The sequence below is a fragment of the Phacochoerus africanus genome, chromosome 2 (genome assembly GCF_016906955.1).
Source record: "Phacochoerus africanus isolate WHEZ1 chromosome 2, ROS_Pafr_v1, whole genome shotgun sequence".
In the NCBI taxonomy this organism is placed as follows: domain Eukaryota; kingdom Metazoa; phylum Chordata; class Mammalia; order Artiodactyla; family Suidae; genus Phacochoerus; species Phacochoerus africanus.
This window is the reverse complement of record NC_062545.1, coordinates 109317251-109338969: the sequence shown is the minus strand read 5'-3', so window position 1 is coordinate 109338969 and position 21719 is coordinate 109317251. Positions and strand designations below refer to the sequence as shown.

Genomic DNA, 21719 nt, shown 5'->3' with positions numbered 1-21719 from the left:
TCGAAACTGCATCTTAACAGATGCTAGTCAGATTCGTTAACTGCTGAGCCATGATGGAAGCTCCCCCGACGGTGTCATTTTCAACTCCATCAGGTCCTGCCCTGGCCCACTGGCTCCGGGTCTCCAACAAGTACCCACACAGACCCACCGCAAGGCAGCTGCTCAAGCTGCTCCTCAGCCTGCCCCTTCCTCACTCCTTAACTGAAGGGTCCCCATCCCTCTGGTCCCTCTGCTCCTTTATCCCCCTTTCCTTCCTGTTAAGTTTTACGGGGCCCTCAGGACCCCTTGACTCATATTGGTCCCACCAGTCTGAGCTTACCTGGACTCTAAAACCCAGAGACTAGAGGCAAGTCTCAAAATCTTTTCCTATCCTCTAAGATGCCAAGAGCCAGGCTCAATATTTGAAACCTCCACTCTCTCTCTACACCTCAGTCCCTCTAAAGAAGGGACTCACAGTCAGAGACAGAGGTGGCACCACAGAGCAAAGGGATGCCATATGTGGGAAAGGCTTTAGCTAGACCAGAGTTTGCATCTCAGCTTCATGCTGGGCTGCTTCATCTCTTCGAACCTCGGTTTCTTTATCTGTACAACCCAGACACCATCCATCTCCAGGTTCAAGAGCACACTTTCCTCTATGCCCCAGGCATACAGGCACCACAAAATGCATGTATGTAAGGCTTCTGTAATCTCAGCATTTACTTGTACAAAGACCTCATCTATCAGATACCGCAAACCATTTAGTTATAAGGCTGCCTGGTGAGACTGGATGGGGTCCAGATCAGCCTGGAGCTGGGAACACAGGTGAGATGACCTTAGGCGGTCACTGAGTACTTCAGTGTTCCTTTTCCCCAGGGAGGTCATGTCCCAGGTGGAAGGCACCATGGAGATCAGCTAGTTCAACACCCTCATTTCCCCCCCCCCCACCTTTTTAAGCCAACCCCTCAGCACATGGAAATATCCAGGCCAGGGATCAGATCTGAGCCACGGTCACAACCTACAACTGCAGCAATGCTGGATCGTTAACCCACTGCACAGGGCTCAGGATCAGACCTGCATCCCAGTGCTCCAGAGATGCCACCGATCCCATTGTACCACAGCAGGAATGCCCAACACCTTCATTGTATTACAGAGGGCAGAACTGAGGCCCAGAATAGGAAGGTGTCAAGGCAAGCTAATGGCACAGTCAGGATCCTTAGGGGTGGCAGGCAGAGAGAGAGAGACATGCAGTTGCCTCTCTAAGGCCTGGCCAACTGGTTCTATGTCCCAGGATAGCACTGGTGACCACTCCTCCCATGCCAGCTACTGGTGCCAGCCTCATGGCGCCAGCCTCACGGCAATAGGGTACAACATTCAGCAAAGAGGTTTGGTGCAGACAGTGATTCAAAGATCAAGCACTGTTGATGCTAATGTACAAAGATCAACCAAAGAAGCCTTATCCTGCCCATTCCACAAACTTATCACAAGAATTCAACACAGGAGTTCCCATCATGGCGCAATGGAAATGAATCCAACTAGGAACCATGAAGTTACAGGTTTGATTCCTGGCCTTGCTCAGCGGATTAAGGATCCAGCATTGCCAAGAGCTGTGGTGTAGGTCGCAGACACGGCTCGGATCTGGCTTTGCTGTGGCTGTGGCATAGGCCAGCAGCTGTTGCTCCTTTCGGACCCTTACCCTGGGAACCGCCATATGCCGCAAGTGCGGCCCTAAAAAGAAAAAAAAAAGAATTCAACACAGTTTTGTTTTGTTTTGTTTTTTTGCTTTTTAGGGCTGCACCCTTAGCATATGGCAGTTCCCAGGCTAGCAGCCGAACTGGAGCTACAGCCTCCAACCCATGCCACAGCCACATGGGATCCGAGCCACGTCTGTGACCTCCGCCACAGCTCATAGCAACGCTGCATCCTTAACCCACAGAGCGAGGCCAGGGATCAAACCTGAAACCTCATGGATACTAGTCAGATTCGTTTCCACTGAGCCATGATGGGAACTCCAACATGGAAATGTTTTAAGGTACTTGGAGGAAGCATAAAGGGTGACTCACAATATCCCAGGCTGCTAAGAAGGCACCAAACTCATTTACCTGGGCCCTTTTTCCATACGCTCACCCCTTCTCCTGAAACAGCCACACAACCCAACAGAGTATCTCCCTCTTGTCCTAGAACATGCAAAGCAAGCAGAGTCCTGCTAAAATGGTCATCTCTGTGGCAAGTACCAGCAAATGGTGCTGGACCACACGGCCAGGTTCTTGGCACAGTTGGAAGGTAAGTTCAGAACAAGGTGGATAGGGTACTGGGAGAGGCACAAAAAAAGAATGGAGAATCCTTAGAGGTCAGTAAAAGACAACACATGTTGAGGAGCCCACCAGAAGCACCATATTCAACATGGACCAGGAATTTGGCCAGAGAGGTATCCCCATACAGCTCATCGCAGATGTGGTGTGGTCTTCATGGTGATCAGGAGCAGCTGGCACCAGGCCTGCCTAGGACAACCAACTGGCCTTCAGCACAACGGTGTCTGGGCCAGCAAGACTCTGGGGCTCCCGAGGCTGCTCGTCCCTCAAGCAAGTTCCACTGCCTATCTTTCCCTGGGGTTGCTGGGAGGGAGGGGGTGGAGGGAGTCTGGCCCCTTCTGGAAAGTCCACACCACAGGCTATCACTGGTGGGCAGACTTCCTGGGGCTGTCGAGGTCTTGGCTGTCTGTTCTCAGGCCCTTTCTCTACAGCTAGCTCTGGGCCTCAAGTGCCTGGGACTCCCAATGACCGCTTGCCTGCACCTCCCTCCTCGATGGGAGGCTGTGCCTCTCATTCTCAGGGCACCAGGGGCAGAGAAGGGCACAGGAAGTGGTGGCCCCCCACCCTCTGCCTTACTCCTGAGGCCCCGGGGGAGGGAACGCCCCTTTCAAGGTGCCTCTCCATCGGGAGTTCCTGAGTTCCTGTCATGGCTCAATGGTTAACGAATCTGACTAGGAACCATGAGGTTTCAGGTTCGATCCCTGGCCTTGCTCAGTGGGTTAAGGATCTGGTGTTGCCGTGAGCTGTGGTATAGGTTGCAGACGTGGCTTGGATCCTGCTGTGGCTCTGGTATAGGCTGGTGGCACAGCTCCAATTCAACCCCTAGCCTGGGAACCTCCAAATGCCGCAAGTGCAGCTCAAGAAATGGCAAAAAGACCAAAAAAAAAAAAAAAAAGTGCCTCTCCATCACTTTCTAACCCGGTACAGAGCCTTCTTTTGGAGAGAAGTAGGAAGAAGGGGCTCTGACAAACTCATTCCTATCTGTGTGTTGTTAACATTCTTCCTTCAGACAAATTGACAGCTGTTTAAAGATCTTCTGAAAAAATGAAATTAAACAGAAGCCTCCAGGAGCAAAGTGACAGTGATACCCAAGGCATCAGCCTAACAGCACAAGCTAAGGCTTCTGAGGACAAGGCTTGAGGTAGGACTCAAGCTCTTTCTATCAGGCCAGGTGGACCTCTCTCTCAGCCTGCACACCCCCACAGGCAAACCTGTCACTCCAGTGCCCCCTGGCAAGGCCAGCTCCCTTGGCAGTGGCTGCAAAGAGGTCTCCATCCTCCCTGGGCATGGGGCCCAGCCCTACAGGACATAAGGGAAGCGGCTGAGGGGGAGGCAGGGCAAGGAGTGTTCTCCCCAGAGGAAAGCCTCTGTGGAGGACAGGACTGGAGTATGGCATCCTTGGGGCCATGCCATGGGGTCCTCTCTCCCCAGTCAGCCCAGGCTACACACTCTGCCCGTACCAGGTGTGTGCCCTCCTCTGCCCCTCTACACAGGAAGGACAGACCAGAGGCTGAGGGCTTTGGAACTCCAACTCCCCCCACCTTCTTGACACAAGATACACAAAAATATGGAAGCTCCAGTGGAAGCATTAAACACTCAATTTCTCAGGTAAAGACGGCAGCAGGACATGAGAGTTGAAAGGATGGGCTCCATAAGTACTGGCTTTCAATAGAGATGGAAAAGGTAAACACTGCTGTCAAAAACAGTCACATGTTCATGGATATTAAACCCCTTTATCCTTTAACTCCAAAGGACAACCACAGCCTCCTTCCAAACCCCAGCCCTGTGCTCTCTGAGACAGCCCCCTGGACTCCAGGGACCTCCTATCTCGGGGAGAGATCTTTGTCCATGGAGGGTGTTCAGGTAGGAAAAATCAGGGCCACCTGCACCCTTCCCCCACTCCCACATAAATCCCAGCAGTCCACCAGGAACACTTCAACTAGAAGACTGCCATACCTTCTGGGTGCATCTCTGCCTCTGGAGGCTAGGAAACTGGACTCTGGGCAACAGAAACATCATACCAAAGAGATAAAAACAGTATTTGAAAATTGATGCTGGAGCTCCCACTATGGTGTAAAGGGATCGGTGGCGTCTTGAGAGCACTGGGATGCAAGTTCAATCCCCAGCCCAACACAGTGGTTTAAAGATTTGGCACTGCCACAGCTGCAGTTTAGATTGTAACTATGGCTCAGGTCTGATCAATGGCCTGGGAGCTCCATATGCCACAGGGCAGCCAAAAATGAAAAAAGAAAAAAAAAGAAAATTGATTCTTTGTGGTAATCCTTTAGCATCTCCAGAAGTTAGAATTCCATCTGGAAAGGAAACTGTTTCAACCATCCACTCCATCAACATGTTTAAGTAATGCTTAAACATGTTGCTTGCTTCAAACCCTGCCTGCTGGCTGCTTAGCTTGGGGAGCTTTCCTAGTGTCATCTGAATAGAAAACACCACTTATAGAAGGGGGTAGGGAAGGAGGGAACTCCAAACAGGGAAAAACAAGCCTTTCATAAGCCCCTCCCACATCCTTCCCCAACACCCAGCCCTCTCCAGCAACTAAAATGCGGAGTACTTCAGCTGGAAGAAACCTTATTTTTAGATGAGCTCCAATGAGTTGCTCGCGGTCACCAAGCATGTCAGAAGCAGCCCTAGTGTCCCCAGGTGCCCTGTTCACAAGCCAATGCTCTTTTGCAGACCCTGATCTCATACCACCAACCCACTGAGACCCCAGTGGGGTCAGCCTCAGGTGCCCAGAAAAAGGTGACCTTCAGCTTCTGGGCTGAGGGCAGAAACAACCCCTAGGAGAAGGCTGACTGAGCGGGCGCAAGGTTCCCCTGGATAATGCCATGGTTAGTCCTAAACAGGGCTCCCTTACAGGGAGGTCAGAGGGAGGACTGATGGACTGTCAACTCCCAGTGGCTGACTGAGTGGGAGCAGCCCTGTGGGGAGGGGGGCTACAGCAGGACACTTTGAAGCCCCAGGAAGCCCAAGTTCAAACAGAATCCCAGGCTACTCCATTTCAGTGTCTTATACATGTTCCACCAGCCACATCAATGGGAGTTTATGAGCTGCAGTCTGCATTATAGAAAGCTTGTAGCTTTCCTGATAGAAAGATACTGGGAGTTCATATTGTGGCTTAGTGGATTAAGAACCCGACTAGTATCTGTGAGGATGCAGGTTCAATCCCTGACCTCACTCGGTGGGGAGTTGCTGTGGCTGTAACATGGGCCTGTGGCTGCAGCTACAGCTTGGATTCCACCCATGGCCTGGGGACCTCCATATGCCGCAGGTGTGGCCCTAAAAGAAAAGAAAAGATATTGGAGGTCCTTTTTATTTACTATTTTTATTTTATTTTCTGTCTTTTTGCCTTTTTCTATGGCTGCTCCCACGGCATATAGAGGTTCCCAGGCTAGGGGTCTAATTGGAGCTGTAGCCGCCAGCCTACACCACAGCCACAGCAACATGGGATCCGAGCCCCATCTGCGACCTACACCACAGCTCACGGCAACGCCGGGTCGTCAACCCACTGAGCAAGGCCAGGGATCGAACCCACAACCTCATGGTTCCTAGTCGGATTCGTTAACCACTGCACCACGACGAGAACGCTTTTTTTTTTTTTTTAAACTGGTAACAGCCATCATCACAACCAGCACAGCTCTGGCTCCTCCAAGAGGAAAAGAGACAAGGAGAACCAGGACAAAGGACTCAGGCTCAGCCTCCTGCTCAGCCAACAACAGAGCTGACACAGAAACAAAAGGAAAAGAGCCTCAAACCAATTGTCAGGGAGACTGACTGAAGTCCCAGCCCTGCCACCAGCCAGGGTGGCCTTCGCCACTACCTCAGCAGTAAAGAGAAGGGGTGGACTAGCCTCAGGGCCCTTCACATTCTGACTTCCTAGGATACCAGGGAAGTGGGAGACTCAGACTAAGGCTCGGGCACTGTCCTCCATCACTCTCCTTCTACAAGAAGGCAAAGGAAGGAGTAAAGAAAGGGACAGAGACTGAGAGGGTAGGATGTCAGAATCCAGGCCCTGGGGCTTTGAGAGAGGTCCACTGGGGCAATATTGGGTCTGCCAAGCAGAAACCTCAGCGCAGTCACTGCAGAGAGAGCTCAGTGGCCCAGGCTCTCTCTTCTATGTACATATGCGGGGGCAGGGTAGGGGTTAGTTCTGCCTGGGTCCTGTGCTTACACTTGGCACTGGCGAGACGCTCTTACCCCTCCCGGGGGAAAGAAGTCCCTCTGAGTGGGGCCACTTGACTAGAGGTGGATGGAATGTGGTGACATGGCCCGCAGACCCAGGACTTATAAGGGCTGAACAAGGACACAGGGAGAAAGAGCATGCAGATGCAGCCAGACAGTGGATGTAAACTGAAACACACATGCTTCCGGAGCCCTGGCACCTCCCATGTCCTACAAGGAGCTCTGGGCTGCTCAGGTCCCAGAGAGGACACCACTCAGCTCCAGAAAGCCCCCATCTAAAGCCTCCACTGTCAGTTTGACCTTGTGTGGAGAAGCCCAGGCTTAGGGGCTGGTTTCACTGTGTTTTGCCTGCCCCTGCTAATTCCAGCCCCAAATCACATGTATCAGGGCTTGGCTCTAAGACCCCACCCTGGGCAGCACTTCATCATTTCCACTTCTTTCACACCTGCTATCAGGATGCGAGCCTGAGAGGCCTCTGATGTAGCAGACAGGGTGGTATACGCCCATTTTACAGATGAGGAAGCCAGCTCAGGAATTAGGTTCCTGGCCAGCCAGTCACAGAGCTGGGGATCAAGTCCGAGTTGCCAGAAAGTTAGGGCTCTTCCCCCAGAGCCTGCAATGTGGCCTAGAGTTCCACCTGTGTGTATACAGGGATGGGAGGAACTAAGCCGGGTTAAATAAGGCTTTGACCTCATACTCCCAGCTAATTCTAGCCCCAGGAACAGAAGACTTCACATCTTGGGAATACACCTGATCAAAGCCTGCCTGGAGCCCTGCTCTATACCTCATTTAGAGAATCCAACCTAACAACATGAACGGTGCTGTGCAGACCCCATGCTACCTGGCTGGAGCTGGGGGCAGGGTCTGCTTTCCATTTGATTCCAGACAGAGCCGGGGGACAAGGCTTGCAGAGGCAACTCTGAAAGGCAGGCTCACAGGGCCTCCAGCATGGAGCTGCCAGGCAAGGATCCCTTCCCTTCTGTGCCATCCACCCCGCTTTCCCTCCTAGTGCTGTGTGGCCAGCCAATGCCCAACTACTGCCTGTTCCCTGTGGCCGGCAAAGGTTGCAGTCATCAGCACTGCCACATACCACCCCAGAGATCCAAGGTGTTGGCTAGAGGAATCCCACACTCTTCTCCTAGCTCCTAAATCAGTACCTCCAACCCTTAAGCCATGTGATGTTAATCCAGTATGAACACACAGCACCACGCACATGAACACAAGGTGCTGAGCCCACCAGACCTGGGCACCACCTGACTGAGGGCAGATGAAGCCTGACAGAGATGTTTGCTAGAGGGATGCTCCTGTTGGGAGTGGTTCCCTGTTCAGGATGGAAGCTGCTTCCAGGACCTACATTCTGGTTTGAAGCTCCCCTGTCACCCACACGTTAGGACCCCTCCATCCCAAGCTGTGGATATGGCTACAGCTACACAGAAGAATAGGGACAGATCTGGGTGGAAGTTCTTCACAGCCTTCATAGCAATACAGGTTCCCCAAACTGGCCCCAGGTCCTATTCCAAAAATCTTTCCTGATCTCGCTCAATTAAAGAGTGGGGGTGGGGGTGGGGGAACTGGCCAATTACAGAGAGAAGGTAGAGACTCCAGACACCCATACCATGGCCTGGTCCAGATAAGGCTCTGCCCTTTCTCCCTGAGGGTGTTGGGCTTGTTCAGAACTAGACAGGTGGCCTGATTGGCTTATGACAGCCAAGACCCTTTCTTTAGTCAGCTATAAATGACCTAAGGCCATGACAGATGGGCCTAGGCCTACCTTCCCACCACACCCAGCCCTGCTATACTCTGGAGCTACCCAGCATGGGTGGATCCACTATTGGACTCTCCAGGAATGGAGGACCCACTGATCCTCCCACCTGTCTAGCCTTGTACATCTCAGAAGTAACCTTATTCTTTCCATCCAAGGACAAAATAGAGAAAGAAGCAGAAAGCAAGGAGCCCATGTTGGTGCTAGGCAGGAGTAGACAAGATTCTGGCATAGGAGCTTCATGGGTTGTCTGCAGTTCCCACCTCACAGCAGCGCGTGGCTTCTGAGGTATAAGAGAGGGGCTCTGCCCTACCACTTCAGGACTTTGCCTGGGATGTGAGGACCCCCCCACCCCCCACCAACCCAAGGCAGCTGTGGTCAGGGGGATGGCAGAGAAGCTGACAAATGCTGCTGCTGCCAAAAATCAATGGCTGATGAGTTCCCGCTGTGGCACAGTGGGTTAAGAAACTGAACACAGCAGTTAAGCCCACTGCTGAGGCATGGGTTTGATCCCTAGCCCCACACAGAGGGTTAAAGGATCCAGCAGCGCCACAGCTGTGGCTGAGATTCAATCCCTGGCCCAGGAACTTCCAAATGGTGATGCTATAAAAAAAAAAAAAAAAAAAATCAGGAATTCCCATCATGCAACTAGGAACTAGGAACCATGACACTGTGGATGTGATCCCTGGCCTCTCTCAGTGGGTTAAGGATCCAGCGTTGCCATGAGCTGTGGTGTATGTAGGTCACAGATGCGGCTTAGATCTGGCATTGCTGTGGCTGTGGCGTAGATCAGCAGTTACACCTCCAATTTGACACCTAGCCTGGGAACCTCTATATGCCAGAGGTGCAACCCTAAAAGAAAAAAAATATATATATATCAATGGCTGAGCAGAGGCTGGGAGCCACTGGGTGGGGCCAGAACTCAGCATGCCAGTTCAGCTCTGGGTAACTGGAGGAGGGTGGCCTTGGACCAGGCACTCAGCGCTCAGCACAGGTGTGAGGACTCCTCTCCACTACCTCTCAGGACTGTCTGGAGAACCAGTAGGATAAATGGGTGGAGAGCTGAAGAGCAGAGCAAAACACCCAGCAGTTCACATCTTGCCTCTAGTTTCAGCCTTTTCCCCCTCTGTCCTACCCAAGAGATGGAGATAAGAAATCAGAATGTCCAAAGTTGAATGGGATTTAGAAGCAAACTAGCCAGGCTGCCCACATACAGGGAAGGAGAAGATAAGGAAACCCAAGCGAGTGGCCCCCCAAAACGACAGGCAGTCACTTTCAAGCAGCATGTCTTTAGTTAAGATGCCCCAAGCAAAAGGGAATCAAGGGGGGCAGGAAGTGTTAAGGCGGTCAGCCCCACAATAGGCTACAAGGTAGATGCAGAGAAGTGACCTGCTCTGGTTTTTATCATCACCCAATGACAATTCTAAACAATATCTGTGATAAAAATGCTCCTCTTGCAGGAGCTGACAACTCCCATCACCCAGTCTTGGGATGCCACCAGCCCAAAGAGCCCTGGAGCCAGTCCCTGGGCTTCTACTTGGGACCCCGGCACCTAAAGTTCAGCCCTAAAAAGCTTTAGTTGTAGATCCTCTTCTCCCCCAACCACCAAGTCTTAGCAACCCCCCCAGTATAAAACAGAAGAGCAGGTATAGTGTGTTAAGAGCAAACTCCGGGTTCAAACCCCAACTTACCCACTTACTAGCTACATGAAAACTATTTAACCTCTCTGTGTCTGTTTCCTCATTTATAAAATGGTAATAAAGTAAATACTTGATAGTGCTATTGTGAAAGTTAAATGAATTAAAATGACAAAGTACTCAAAACACGTCCACAAGCCCTGGGGGGGGGGGGGGGGGGCTAACCTACCAGAATTTGCCTGGATCTACCTGCCTGGGTACTGTTTCCAGCTAAAAGTCCTGAAACTGTGCCCTCACACCAACAAAAGTCTGCAGACAGAACACCAAGATGCCCCAGATTCTGTCAAATGCTTGTAATGGCAGAGAAAAGGGGCAGTGCCCATGTCACACACTAGACCCTAGAATTCCTTCACTAATTTTTTTGTCTTTTCACCTTTTCTAGGGCCGCTCCCACAGCATATGGAGGTTCCCAGGCTAGGGGTCCAATCAGCTGTAGCTGCCAGGCTACGCCAGAACCACAGCAACGCCAGATCCGAGCCGCATCTGTGACCTACACCACAGCTCAAGGCAACACCAGATCCTTAACCCACTGAGCAAGGCCAGGAATGGAACCGCAACCTCATGGTTCCTAGTTGGATTCGTTAACCACTGAGCCACAATGGGAACGCCTCCTTCACTAATTTGAGTGCTAACCCTGGCCCATCCTCCAAAGGCCAGGGATCTAAGTTGGTTCCTCAGAGACCCCTAGAAGACACACGATGGGTCCAGCAAGGAGCCATCTTGGCCCAGCTTTGGTGGATGCAATGGACAAGCAAAGATGTTGATAGAAGGGCATTGAGAGGCCCAGACCCTCAGGTCAAATGGAAGCTCCCTTAGCTGCCATTAATCCCTGCCCTTCTATAGCTTACCATTAGGCTGGCATAAAACTTCTTTAACTCTTAGAAACTTGAACCTCCCCACCCTAAGAGTCCAAATACCGACCTCCTCTCAGGGGGCCCCCAGTGAGTAATTATTCCAACTTAATATTACCTTGTATCATCAAAGTAATATCTCCATTTTCAAAATAAAATATGCTTTCAAACCATGTATACTCTTCCCCAGAAACAGTAACTATCCAATCATCCTTCAAGAATCACTAAGACAGGGAATTCCTGCCGTGGCTCAGCAGTAATGAACACAACTAGTATCCATGAGAATGTGGGTTCGATCGCTGGCCTTGCTCAGTGGGTTAAGGATCCAGTGTTGCCGAAAGCTGTGGTGTAGGTCACAGTTGTGGCTCAGATCTGGCATTGCTGTGGCTATGGCATAGGCCAGCAGCTGCAGCTCCAATTAGACCCCTAGCCTGAACTTCCATTTGCACGGGTGCAGCTCTAAAAAGACAAAACTAAAAGGGACGCTTAGATCTTGCCCTTAATTCCTCGCTGCCCTCCTTAACATTCAAAGGGTTAAAAGTTTTCAAAGCTTCTTACATATCTTCTTCCCAAGTGGCAAAAAAAAGACCAATTTCCTCCCAAGCCTGAATGATCTCAGCTGTTTTTAGTGGTCCCCAATATTACTACAACATAGCAAATTCCCAGTAGTCACCCAAACAAGCCATGGGGTTCCTCAATCTACCCCCCAATTTTTATTTTATTTTTGCTTCTTAGGGCTGAAGGTGCAGCATATGAAATTCCCAGGCTAGGGGTCTAATCAGAGCTATAGCAGCCAGCCTACACCACAGCCACAGCAGTGTGGGATTTGAGCTGCATCTGCTACCTACACCACAGGCCACAGCAACACCGGATCCTTCACCCACTGAGCACAGCCAGGGATGGAACCTGCATCCTCATGGATACTAGCCAGGCTCATTACCACTGAGCCACAACTGGTACTTCCTACCCCCCATTTTTATACTTCCCTCTTCTTGGAATGCCTTTTCCATCCCTACAAGTCTATAATGTCCTCCTACCCAGCCACATCTCAGGGAGGGTTTAACTTCTTCCTTGGTTCCCTAGGTTTGCTTTAGCTAATCTCCAGTAGCCAGCTGCAAAGAGCCTGGGTAAGCCATGAGAGTAAATTACCACTACTAAGGCTAATTTCCCCAATGGTGGCTCTTGGAGGTTGCAGAACTGCCTGCCTAGAGGGCATCTAGGCTAAAGATAAGTCCAGTTCCTGCTCAAACCACCAATCCAAGATGGAACCCAGCAGAGGAGCTCTTGGCCCCACGGTTCAGAAGCCTAATGAGGGGAAGAGGCCATTCTTGTGCTTGCCTGATCAGAGCAGACCCTGGGCTCCAGATCATTGGGACCCTTAGTTTTAGATCTCCATTGATCAAGAGCCCATGCTTCCCACCCCTCCGACAGCATCAGCTGCACTGACTCCCTGAACCACTACAGGGCTGTAACCCACCTCTGCCCACAAAAAAGGAAAGCAGGGATTCCACTTATTGAAGATTCTGCCCTTTCTCTCAGAAAAGGCACTTAGAAAAACATGACCAATACCTCAACCACTTTCTCCAAGACTTTACAGTGGCCATGTGGTTCATCCTTCCCACTTCAAAGGGGTAGGTCTGAGGGTCTCTTTGCTGGAGTAAAGTGCCTGCTGAAGTCAACCCTCTAGCAGAAGTGTTTCTGGGTCCATGCCTGGCTTCACAGAAGAAGGCTACCCTCCCCTAATTTCAGTAGAGATCACACACACCAGCAACCCTGCTGTCACCCTCCCCCAACTCTCAGGGGAGATTGTCAACAACCAGGTAGAGTCAGGATAGGGTCCCCAAAGCCAAAGACCTATCAGCATCAAGGTTCAAGAAGGACCAGACCTTCGGGAACCAAAAGAACCCCTGGCCCATTAGAGCCCACACGACACTAGTAGACAGATGTCAAGCCCTCCTTCAGAGTGAAGGGCTGTCTATTCCTCCTTTCCATTCCCACAAAAAGAGGATAACAGACCTAGATTCTCAAGATGCCATGCCATTGGCGGACTCGGGCTGGCAGCAGGCCTCTGAATTGCTAAGCGTGGGAGCTGGCAGTGTGACCCTCCCACCATCCCTCCCACAGTGAGGAGCCCAGCCCAGCTGTGGGCCAGTGCCGCCATTCTGCACCAAACCTATAGCACGGCAGGCCTGCGCCCACCACTGCATTAGAGGGAGGCATCAATGCCTGCCCCACCAGGGGCTCTGCGGTTTCTTCCCCAGACCAAGAGGAAGGGAGCTCAGGGTGGATAACTGGCCCTTGGTTTCCTGGTCAAGAGCATACCAGGGTGCAGCAGGAAGGGTCTCTCAGCCCTAGAATGACACAGCAGAGGCCCCTTGAGAAAGCTATGAGGTCTGTCCCCTTTCCAGACCAGTTTTTGTCTCTGCCCGCCCAGCTCCTGGTCTCCATTCACTGATAGCCTTAAGGTTTATATCCACCACACTACCTCCCCCTCAACACCCACACACCCACACATGCACCCACACACCCTCCCAGATTTCGCCATCCAATTAACCACCCAGCTGTTGGTGATTCCACGAAGCCGTCTCAGACTCCTTCCTCTCAGCACATGGCCAGTGGACGTTCCTTGCAGAATCCCACCATGGCCAGCTTTGGAGTCCTGGCTTGGCTACCAGAGCAAAACCAGAGGGAGGAGAACTGGGAACTGAGTGTCTTTAGGCATCTCCTTCCCAATTCTAACTGCCAGCTGACATCTTTGCCAAAGCCCAGACTCTGAGGCCGTGAAGAAAACTCGTCCACCCCCTGCACCCCGCCCCCAAGACTTCAGCTCTAGTGAACCAAGGTGCCGCGAGGCCGGTCCAGGCCTCCAAGGTCACGGGGAGGGGTCAGGGTGGAAAGTGCAAAGGAGTGAGGGTGCCGCCCGCCCACCGTGCTAATCCCGCTCAGTTCCTCCCAGCCGAGGCGGGAGACCCGGCCACGCGGGAGCAGTATAAGAGGGCAGCAAGCCGGGACGAGAGTGAAGAACCAAGGGCTGGCGGGCAGCAGATATCGGGCGGACGCGGCGCCGCTCGCCCACCTCGGGACGCACGGACGGCAGTCGGCTCGCCGCCCGCCCGGAGCCCGGGAGCTCGGGGAGACAATGCCCGCCCGGCGGGCAGCCCAGGCCGCACGCCCCCGCCCGCCGGACACGGGCTGCTCCTCTCCGGCCGAAGGGCAGCGGCGGGAAGGCGCCGGGAGCGACTGCCAGACCGCGCGGGGGGCCCCGCGTGCCCAGTACCCCCGTCCACCTCCGCGTGCACTTCGCCCGACAAATCCTGGGGGCGCATACCCACCTCCTCCTCCAGGGTGCCGCCGGAGCCCGAGCCCGTGACGGTGCTGGTGTCCGTGCTGGTGCTGTGTTCGCCGTCCGGCTTCAGGTTGCTCATGGTGCGGGGGGTGGGGTGGGGGTGGCGAGGAGAAGGGAACGCAGAGGGCGAGCGCGGCGCCCGGCCCCAGCGAGGAGGTGGGAAGGGGCGCGGTGAGCGGTGCGCTCCGGGGCCGCAGGGCGGGGTGGCGGTGGGGGCTGCGAGGGGCGGTGAAAGGCAGCCGCCGCGTCGGGTTGGGGTCACATCAAGTTTGGCGGGTGCGGCGAAGGAGGCACTGGGAACCGGAGCGGAGCCGGAGCGGCCGCCGCCTCCGCCTTTTCACTGCGACCCGCGAGTGCGCCCGCGGCTGCGGCGGGGGGCGGGGGCCGGAACCGGCCTCAGCTGGGGCCCGGCCAGCCCCTTCCCCCTCCCTCCCTGCGGTCTCCGGGGGAACGTGCAGCCAATCCCCGCAGCCCACTGCGGGCTCGCCCCGGCCCGGGCCGTGGCGCGCCAGCCTCTGGCGGGGCTTTTCCCCTCTCTTCCTTGTCCTTTTTCTCTCCCTCTCTCATCTTTCCCTTTTCCCTTCTCCACGACTAGTTTTTAAACTTTGATGAACTCATCTAGCGAACTTTCTTAAAGGGACCGCGCGCACCGCGCCATGCCAGCTTGCGGGAGGTGGAACCGGGTGCCGGGCACCCCGCGCCCCCTTGTCCCTCGTCATCATCCCACCCAGGCGGCCCCAGGCGAGGGAGCGCCCAAAGCGGGACTCTTGCGTCTTCGGCTTCAAGGAGTCCCAACTATGTACTCTGATCTGGGGTTACAGGGTGTCCAACGCGCTTTCACCCTCAAATGCAGCCACCCAGTCCTCGTCCACCGTCTCCTTCCCTCCCAGCGCAGAACTGTTGGGGCCTGGGGCCTGGGATTGATGGCCCAGGGGAGGCCGAACACCTAGGCTTTGGCCTGGGCTGGGCGCCCTTTGCTGCGTGACCTTGAGGAAATCACTTCCCCTCTCTGGCCTCAGGCTTCCAGCCCAGAGGGTGGGACTTAGATCTCAAACTCCCCTCCCGCCCCGCAGTCACTGGATAGGACTCTAGGTGAGTCACGGGTATCCAAAAGATTATTAGCCCCGGGAGGGGGGGACCTCGTATGATCGAGGTCCCATTCGCCGCCCCCTTCTCTCAGCTTTTGGGTCCTCTCCTCCCCGGTTTAAATACCACCCAACACACACTCAGAGGCATCTTTTCCCCTCCTCCTTTTCAGAGCCCGAGGCTTGGGTGGGTCTGTGGTGACTCCCCTCTCTAAGCCTCAAGAGCGCGGCGTCTGGTGGGTTTTCCTCTCACTTTTGAAAACCCACGCCTACTGGGGCCGGTCTTTGACGCCACCTTGTACAAACCAGCGCCCACCTCAGGTAGCGCTTAAGGCACAGAAGCCCTTAGCCCCGCAGAGCTGCTTGGCCCCTCCTGGGCGCCCCGCCCCCGCCTGGAGCTGCAACCCCAGGCATTCCGGTCGGAGGCTCGGGAAAGACACTGCCTAGCGCCTCCCAGAATCTGGAGTCTCCAGGTGTGATCTGTCACCTTGCAGAAGTTGGTTTCTGTTCTGACTTTCCCCCGCCAAACCTGGATTTTAAGGTTGGAAGTAATGCACAGTGCCGGTGGAGTGAGAAAAGCTGGGTTTGCAGTCATGAACCAATTAGGATCTCAGACCTTGGAGAACCCTTCAGAGCCTCAATAGCCAAAATAGAACCGGCACTATCCTACAGCAGTATGGAGTGTGGAAGTATGTACAATGTTCCTGTGACTTAGTTACCCCAACAAATTATAATCACTAACCTGCCATTTCACGAATGAGTAAATTGAGGATTATAGATAAGCAATATCTTTAACTATAACATTAGTAAATAATTGTGGAGCAGCCACTTTGTGCTATGGAAAGGTCAGGGGCACCAAGGTTTCCCACCACCTCCATTGCCAGCACTTTATTCAGTCAGACCTTAGGATGAGGGAAACTGCCTCCTATAGGAATCAGGCATCTCCATGAGTGATGATGTTTCACTTTACCCAGCATTTTCTAGGTGCTTCCAGCCTCTGGCACCTCCAGATAGAGCCATCCTGTGACTTCCCAGATATCATGACCACCCTTCACAGGCCGCTGTCCAGTCTGGCTCTTTTTTCCACTCCCAGCCCCTTCTCTAGAATAGGTCTCATTAGGTGGTGCTGATCTTGGAGAGACAGCAGTGGGTGATGGTTTGGAGTGAGATCTTAGTTTTCTGCTCAGCAATTGAATCTGGTTGAAAACCAGAATTCCTAGCCATAGACTAGAGGCTAAAATCAGAACTGCCCTGATTCTTGCCCCCTATTGAGAGCAAAAATGTTTCAAGGAGGCAAAGACAGTGAAAACAGGTATAAAGTTTATTTATTGTTAGAGTCACATACACATGTGGGAGAGCACCCACAGAAGTAGTTTAAATCAGAAGTAAGGCAGTAATACACACCCTAAAGAGGCATGCGGGTGCAGGCCTATCGTGTCCTCGTCCCCCCCCCCCCGGGGCGGGGGGCGGTGAGGAGTGCACCAGAGAGGTGATTTAAATCACTCTTTAAAGCACAGTTCTTCCGGGTCTTTGTTTTCCTTTAGCCAATTATCTTGTTTTATTTCTCACATCTGACTGGACACAGGACCCTCCCTGATAGGAGTTTGCAATTTTTTGGCAAAGAGGGATTCCAGAGCAAAGGATGACAGGACGGTATCAGGACTTATTATGGCCTGGTGCCCCTCCCTTTCCCTTTCTGACCCCTAGGAGCCTTTCTCTGCATGTGTAATTGGGGAGGTCTCCCTGACCCCGGGAGTGATTCAAAACGTCAGAATATCTGCAAACCAAAAATCTACAATTTATACACAAACGGAATCTCTGAAGAAGAAATATATCTCATAGTAAATAAGTGCATAATCCACCATGAAGGGGGTCATTTGACATCATTCTTGGAATGCTGAAGTCTTCTTAGATCTGATTCTGATTTCCTCTCCATCAAAGAATTTATTATAATTAAATAATGCAACTGTACAATTAAAAAAAAAAAAGTGGTCATCTTATCTTTCTACTCCAGCAGAGCTCAGCTCCTGCCATTACCTTTTTCCTTGACCTATCAAAGATAAGCAAGGCCCAATTGACTTGGCCTAACAAGTCCCAGCTGTTCTCAGCCCGGTGGCCCATCTACCTCCTACCTCCCTGCCTCCAACTTTGGCCCAGCAATGCTTTTCCTCCTTTGCCTTCCCCTTCCCTTCTCCCCACCACCCCATACCAATCCAGGTCCTCCTTTCCCTCAAGATTCTGCTCCAGACCCTCCATATTCCAGGAGGAGGAGCCTGGCCCATTTTCCAAATGTAGATATCCTCTAGAAGTTAGTTTGAATTTTTTCAAAGAGGAGGGATTTCTCACCTTGTCCTTCAGGTCCATGTTTTATAGAAGAGGAAGCTGAGGCCCAAAGAGTAAAAAATAATGCAGGGGACACAGTTGATTCCCATTACTGCATTTTTCCATAACATGAGACTATTGTTTATTGCTATTCTAATCATATAGCAATACATGCCTATTACTGAATAGTTGGAAGATTATAAAATAGTTTAGAAGAGTTCCCATCATGGCTCAGGGATTAACAAACACGACTAGTATCCATGAGGACTCAGGTCCGATCCCTGGCCTTGCTCTGTGGGTTAAGGAGCCTGCATTGCCGTGAGCTGTAGTGTAGGTCACAGATGTGGCTCAGAGCCCTTGTGGCTGTGGCGTAGGCTGGCAGCTACAGCTCATATTTGACTGCTAGCCTGGGAACCTCCGTATGCCACGGGTGTGGCCCTAAAAAGGCAGAAGGAAAAAAGTAGTTTAGAAAACAATCTATCATGTAGAGACAAAATTATTGATATTTCCTTCCAGTCTTTTTTGTCTGTGCATATTTTAAAAAACAAAATTGCTGAACAGAGATTTCCTGCTGTGGTGCAACAGGATCTTGCGAGTGCTAGGTTGCAGGTTTGATCCCTGCCCCAGCATAGTGGGTCAAGGATCTGACATTGCAGTGGCTGTGGCTTAGGTTGCAACTGTGGCTCGGATCTGATTCCTGGCTTAGGAATTCCATATGCTTCGGAGCAGCCAAAAGTGGAAAAAAAAAAATTGCTGAACAGTTTAAATACTCCTTTTTTCCCCTTAAATTTATCATGAATGTTCCTTTTTAAGTTCTTGAGTCATATTTTTAATAATTGCTTAACCCCCATTAAATGTGCCATAATACAACTTATCTCTTGTTAGGCATTTGCATTATTTTTTTTCTTTTTTGCATTCATAAGAAATACCTTATATAAAGATACTTAATGCCTCAGAAAGTTCCCTTTATGTGAGCAGCTCTAAGCACTTTGAAGGCAGCAACTGTCTTATTCCTCCCTGGACCCTTCATAGGCCCAGGAATGGGAGAGTCTCTGACCCCAAATGATCTGGAGATCATATAAATGCAAAGCTTCCACTCACACTGGCACACATACCCACCTGTGCTGATGCAAATGGGGCTGGAGAGAGAAGAGTTCAGGGTATACAACTCTGGTGGACTGCCTGGAGGGTAGACAAATCTGTCTCCCCCCACAGTGGTGTAGTAACCCCGCTTCCAGCAGCCTCTTCAGTGTTGTGTCCCCCCCCTCCCCCAGTGCTAGGCTCCATGTCATGTCTGACCTTCTTACACTTCTGTTCCCCTTGCCTAGAACCACCCTCTTCCCAGGCACTCACTCCCCTTCCAGAATGAGCCTGAGTGCCTTCTCTATGTTCTCTTGAGCCTGGGAATAGTTTATCTTTCAGTCTCGCCTGCCTGATGGGAAAATCTCTGACCCTCAGACATGTCCACAAACCCTGCTAGAGCCTCCACCCTCAATCTCTGTGGCCCTGGGTGCTGATGAGTGGTGGGCACTTGCAGTTCGGTGAGCCATTCCTGGGGCCTCTGGGTTATCTAGTGCCTGCGGCCTTTTCTCTCTAATTTTCTTTTGCTTCTTTTAGGGCCACACCCGTGGCATATGGAAGTTCCCAGGCTAGGGGTCTAATCGGAGCTACAGCTGCCCGCCTACGCCACAGCCACAGGAATGCCGGATCCAAGCCACGTCTGCGACCCACACCACAGCTCACGGCAACGCTGGATCTTTAACCCCCTGATCGAGGCCCGGGATCAAACCCTCATCCTTGTGGGTCCTAGTCAGGTTCATTAACCACAAAGGGAACTCCCCCTATGTTATCCTTTTATCTTAGGGTAAGGAAAAGAGTTAGAGCCACACTCCTGAGAAATGCTGTCCTAACTCCAGCCCCCCCACCATTAGGAAAATCTGGGCAATAAGAAGGCAGGTAGAAAGAGTGATATTGAGGTCCAAAGGCTAGCATGTATCTGTATTTTCTTGGTACCTTTAAGTTTTAAGCTGCAACAGTTTTCAGGAAGGGAAGGGGCAGGACGTTGGCACTTATAAAGTATTTACTCCTTTCTGTCCTCTGCAGGTAATATGCCTTTTCCAGTAAGCCATTGTTCCTGCTATCCCTAGTTTTTTGATCAGAGAACTAAGGGACTTGCCTAGATACTGGTGGATGGACTGAATGGTGGGAAGAGCATGAAACAGCCCAGTGATTATCATTTCATTTCTCAAATGGTGATACTAGTGCTCAGCTTCTGGGATGTGTAAGATAAGTGAGAGTTCAAGATAAGCTCTTCATGGTTGTGATTATTGCCTATAGTCCTACTGCTGGTCTGAAGGTCAAGGTCAGAATGGTTGCAAGTCAAGATCAGAGACTGGGCGGGAGTTCCCATCATGGCTCAGCAATAACGAACTTGACTAGTATCCATGAGGACGCAGATTCAATCCCTGGTCTTGTTCAGTGGGTTAAAGAATTCGGCATTGCCATGAGCTGTGGTGTAGGTTGCAGATGCGACTCAGATCCCGTGTGGCTGTGGCTGTGGTGCAGGCTGGCAGCTATAGCGCCATTTTGACCACTAGCCAGGGAACTTCCATATGCCACATATGCGGCCCTTTTGCAAAAAAAAAAAAAAAAAAATCAGTGTCTAGGTCATTTCAGCCCAAAGTTCAAGAGCTCTCTCCTCCTCTTGCCTCCCTTACTCTGGGCCACAGTTACTGAAATCCCAGGTCCAAATCCAAGGCAGATGTTATTTCCAAAATAGCTGTACCAGAATACCTGGTTTGAGTCCAGGTGACCGGGCAACCTGTGTGACCATGAGCAGGTAGTTTAATCTCTGTAAGGCTTTGTTTTCTCACAGTAAAACTGGAGATGCCTTTCAGGCTCTCATGAGTGTTATCTAGGATTTCAAGAGTGTTAAGTGAGATCCTGGCTCTGAAAATTCTTAGATGGCCTCCAAGCTCTAGGGCAACAGGAAGGGTGATTATAGAATCAGCAAAAGGGGGAGTTCCCATTGTGGCTCGGCAGTAACAAGCCTGACTAGTATCCATAAAGATGGGGGGGGCTCAAGCCGTGGCCTCATTCAGTGGATTAAGGATCTGGGCTGTGGCTTAGGTCGAAGATGCGGCTCAGATCCAGCATTTCTGTGGCTGTGGTATAGCCTGGCAGCTGCAGCTCTGATTCGACCCCTAGTCTGGGAACTTACATATGCCGCAGGTGTGGCCCTAAAAAGAAAAAAAAAAATCAACAAAGGGGTGTTCCCTTGTGGCGCAGCAGGTTAAGGATCCGGCATTGTCACTGCAGTGGCTCAGGTCCTTACTGTAGCATGGGTTTGAGCCCAAGCCCAGGAACTTCCAGCCAAAAATAAATACATTAATTAATTAAATTAAATCAGCAAAGGAATAGAACCAAGAACTTCACTTCAAATCCAGGCTTTCCAAGAAGGCAGTATTTCCCCCCTAAAATATGTTATTTCTTCTGTTCTTCCTTGGCTGGAAGTTAAGGAAGGACCCTGAGGACGGAAAAGCTGTCTTTTTTCATCTTTGAAGTCTCTGTGCCAAGTCCAGGTTCTGGTAGAGGGGGTTCAGTAAATAATACTGAATGAATGAAAGGCTTGGGTTTCCATGGAAAGAGCTCTGAGAGAAGTGTTTTTATACTAACATGTCAATGACTGCATTTCCCCTCGCAAAATGGGAGCGAGTGGGATATCAGGAACCTGAAAGGGAAGCAGATTAAAAAAAAAAAAAAACAGTGATCAGGGGTTACCTGATGGCCTGGTGGATAAGGATCTGGCATTGTCACTGCTGTGGCTCAGGTCACTACTATGGCACAGGTTCACTTCCTGGCCTGGGAACCTCTGCATGCTGGGCGCACCAGAGGTTTCTGGCACAGACTCTAGGGCTCCCAATTTACACCTCTGTCTCAACAGCCAAGTCCTCTGCCTGCTGCCACTTCCTACCTAACCACTGGGCCAGTGACCTTTGCAGATGGGGAAACTGAGGGTTCAGCTGGTGACATCAACTCACCTGAGGTCACACACAAGTTACTGAGTTCATTTTGTACTTTCTATTTAATTTTACAAGCAGGTAGCTTGGAGATTTTCTTTCTAAGAAAGAGCAAAACTAATCAAAGATCTTTTCATTTAGAATCCTCAAAT

General features: G+C 51.6%; 1 protein-coding gene across 3 annotated transcripts in view; it reads right to left on the bottom strand.

Annotated features, from left to right (window-relative positions):
• RBPMS2 (RNA binding protein, mRNA processing factor 2) overlaps positions 1–14525 on the bottom strand; it is a 35854-nt gene extending 21329 nt beyond the window's left edge. For all 3 annotated transcript variants that reach the window (XM_047765841.1, XM_047765850.1, XM_047765860.1), the window contains exon 1: positions 14128–14525. In XM_047765841.1, coding sequence (XP_047621797.1) covers positions 14128–14220 — 93 coding nt within the window. In that variant the 5' untranslated portion in view covers positions 14221–14525. The remainder of the gene's footprint in view (positions 1–14127) is intronic.
• Between the last annotated feature and the right edge of the window lie 7194 nt (positions 14526–21719).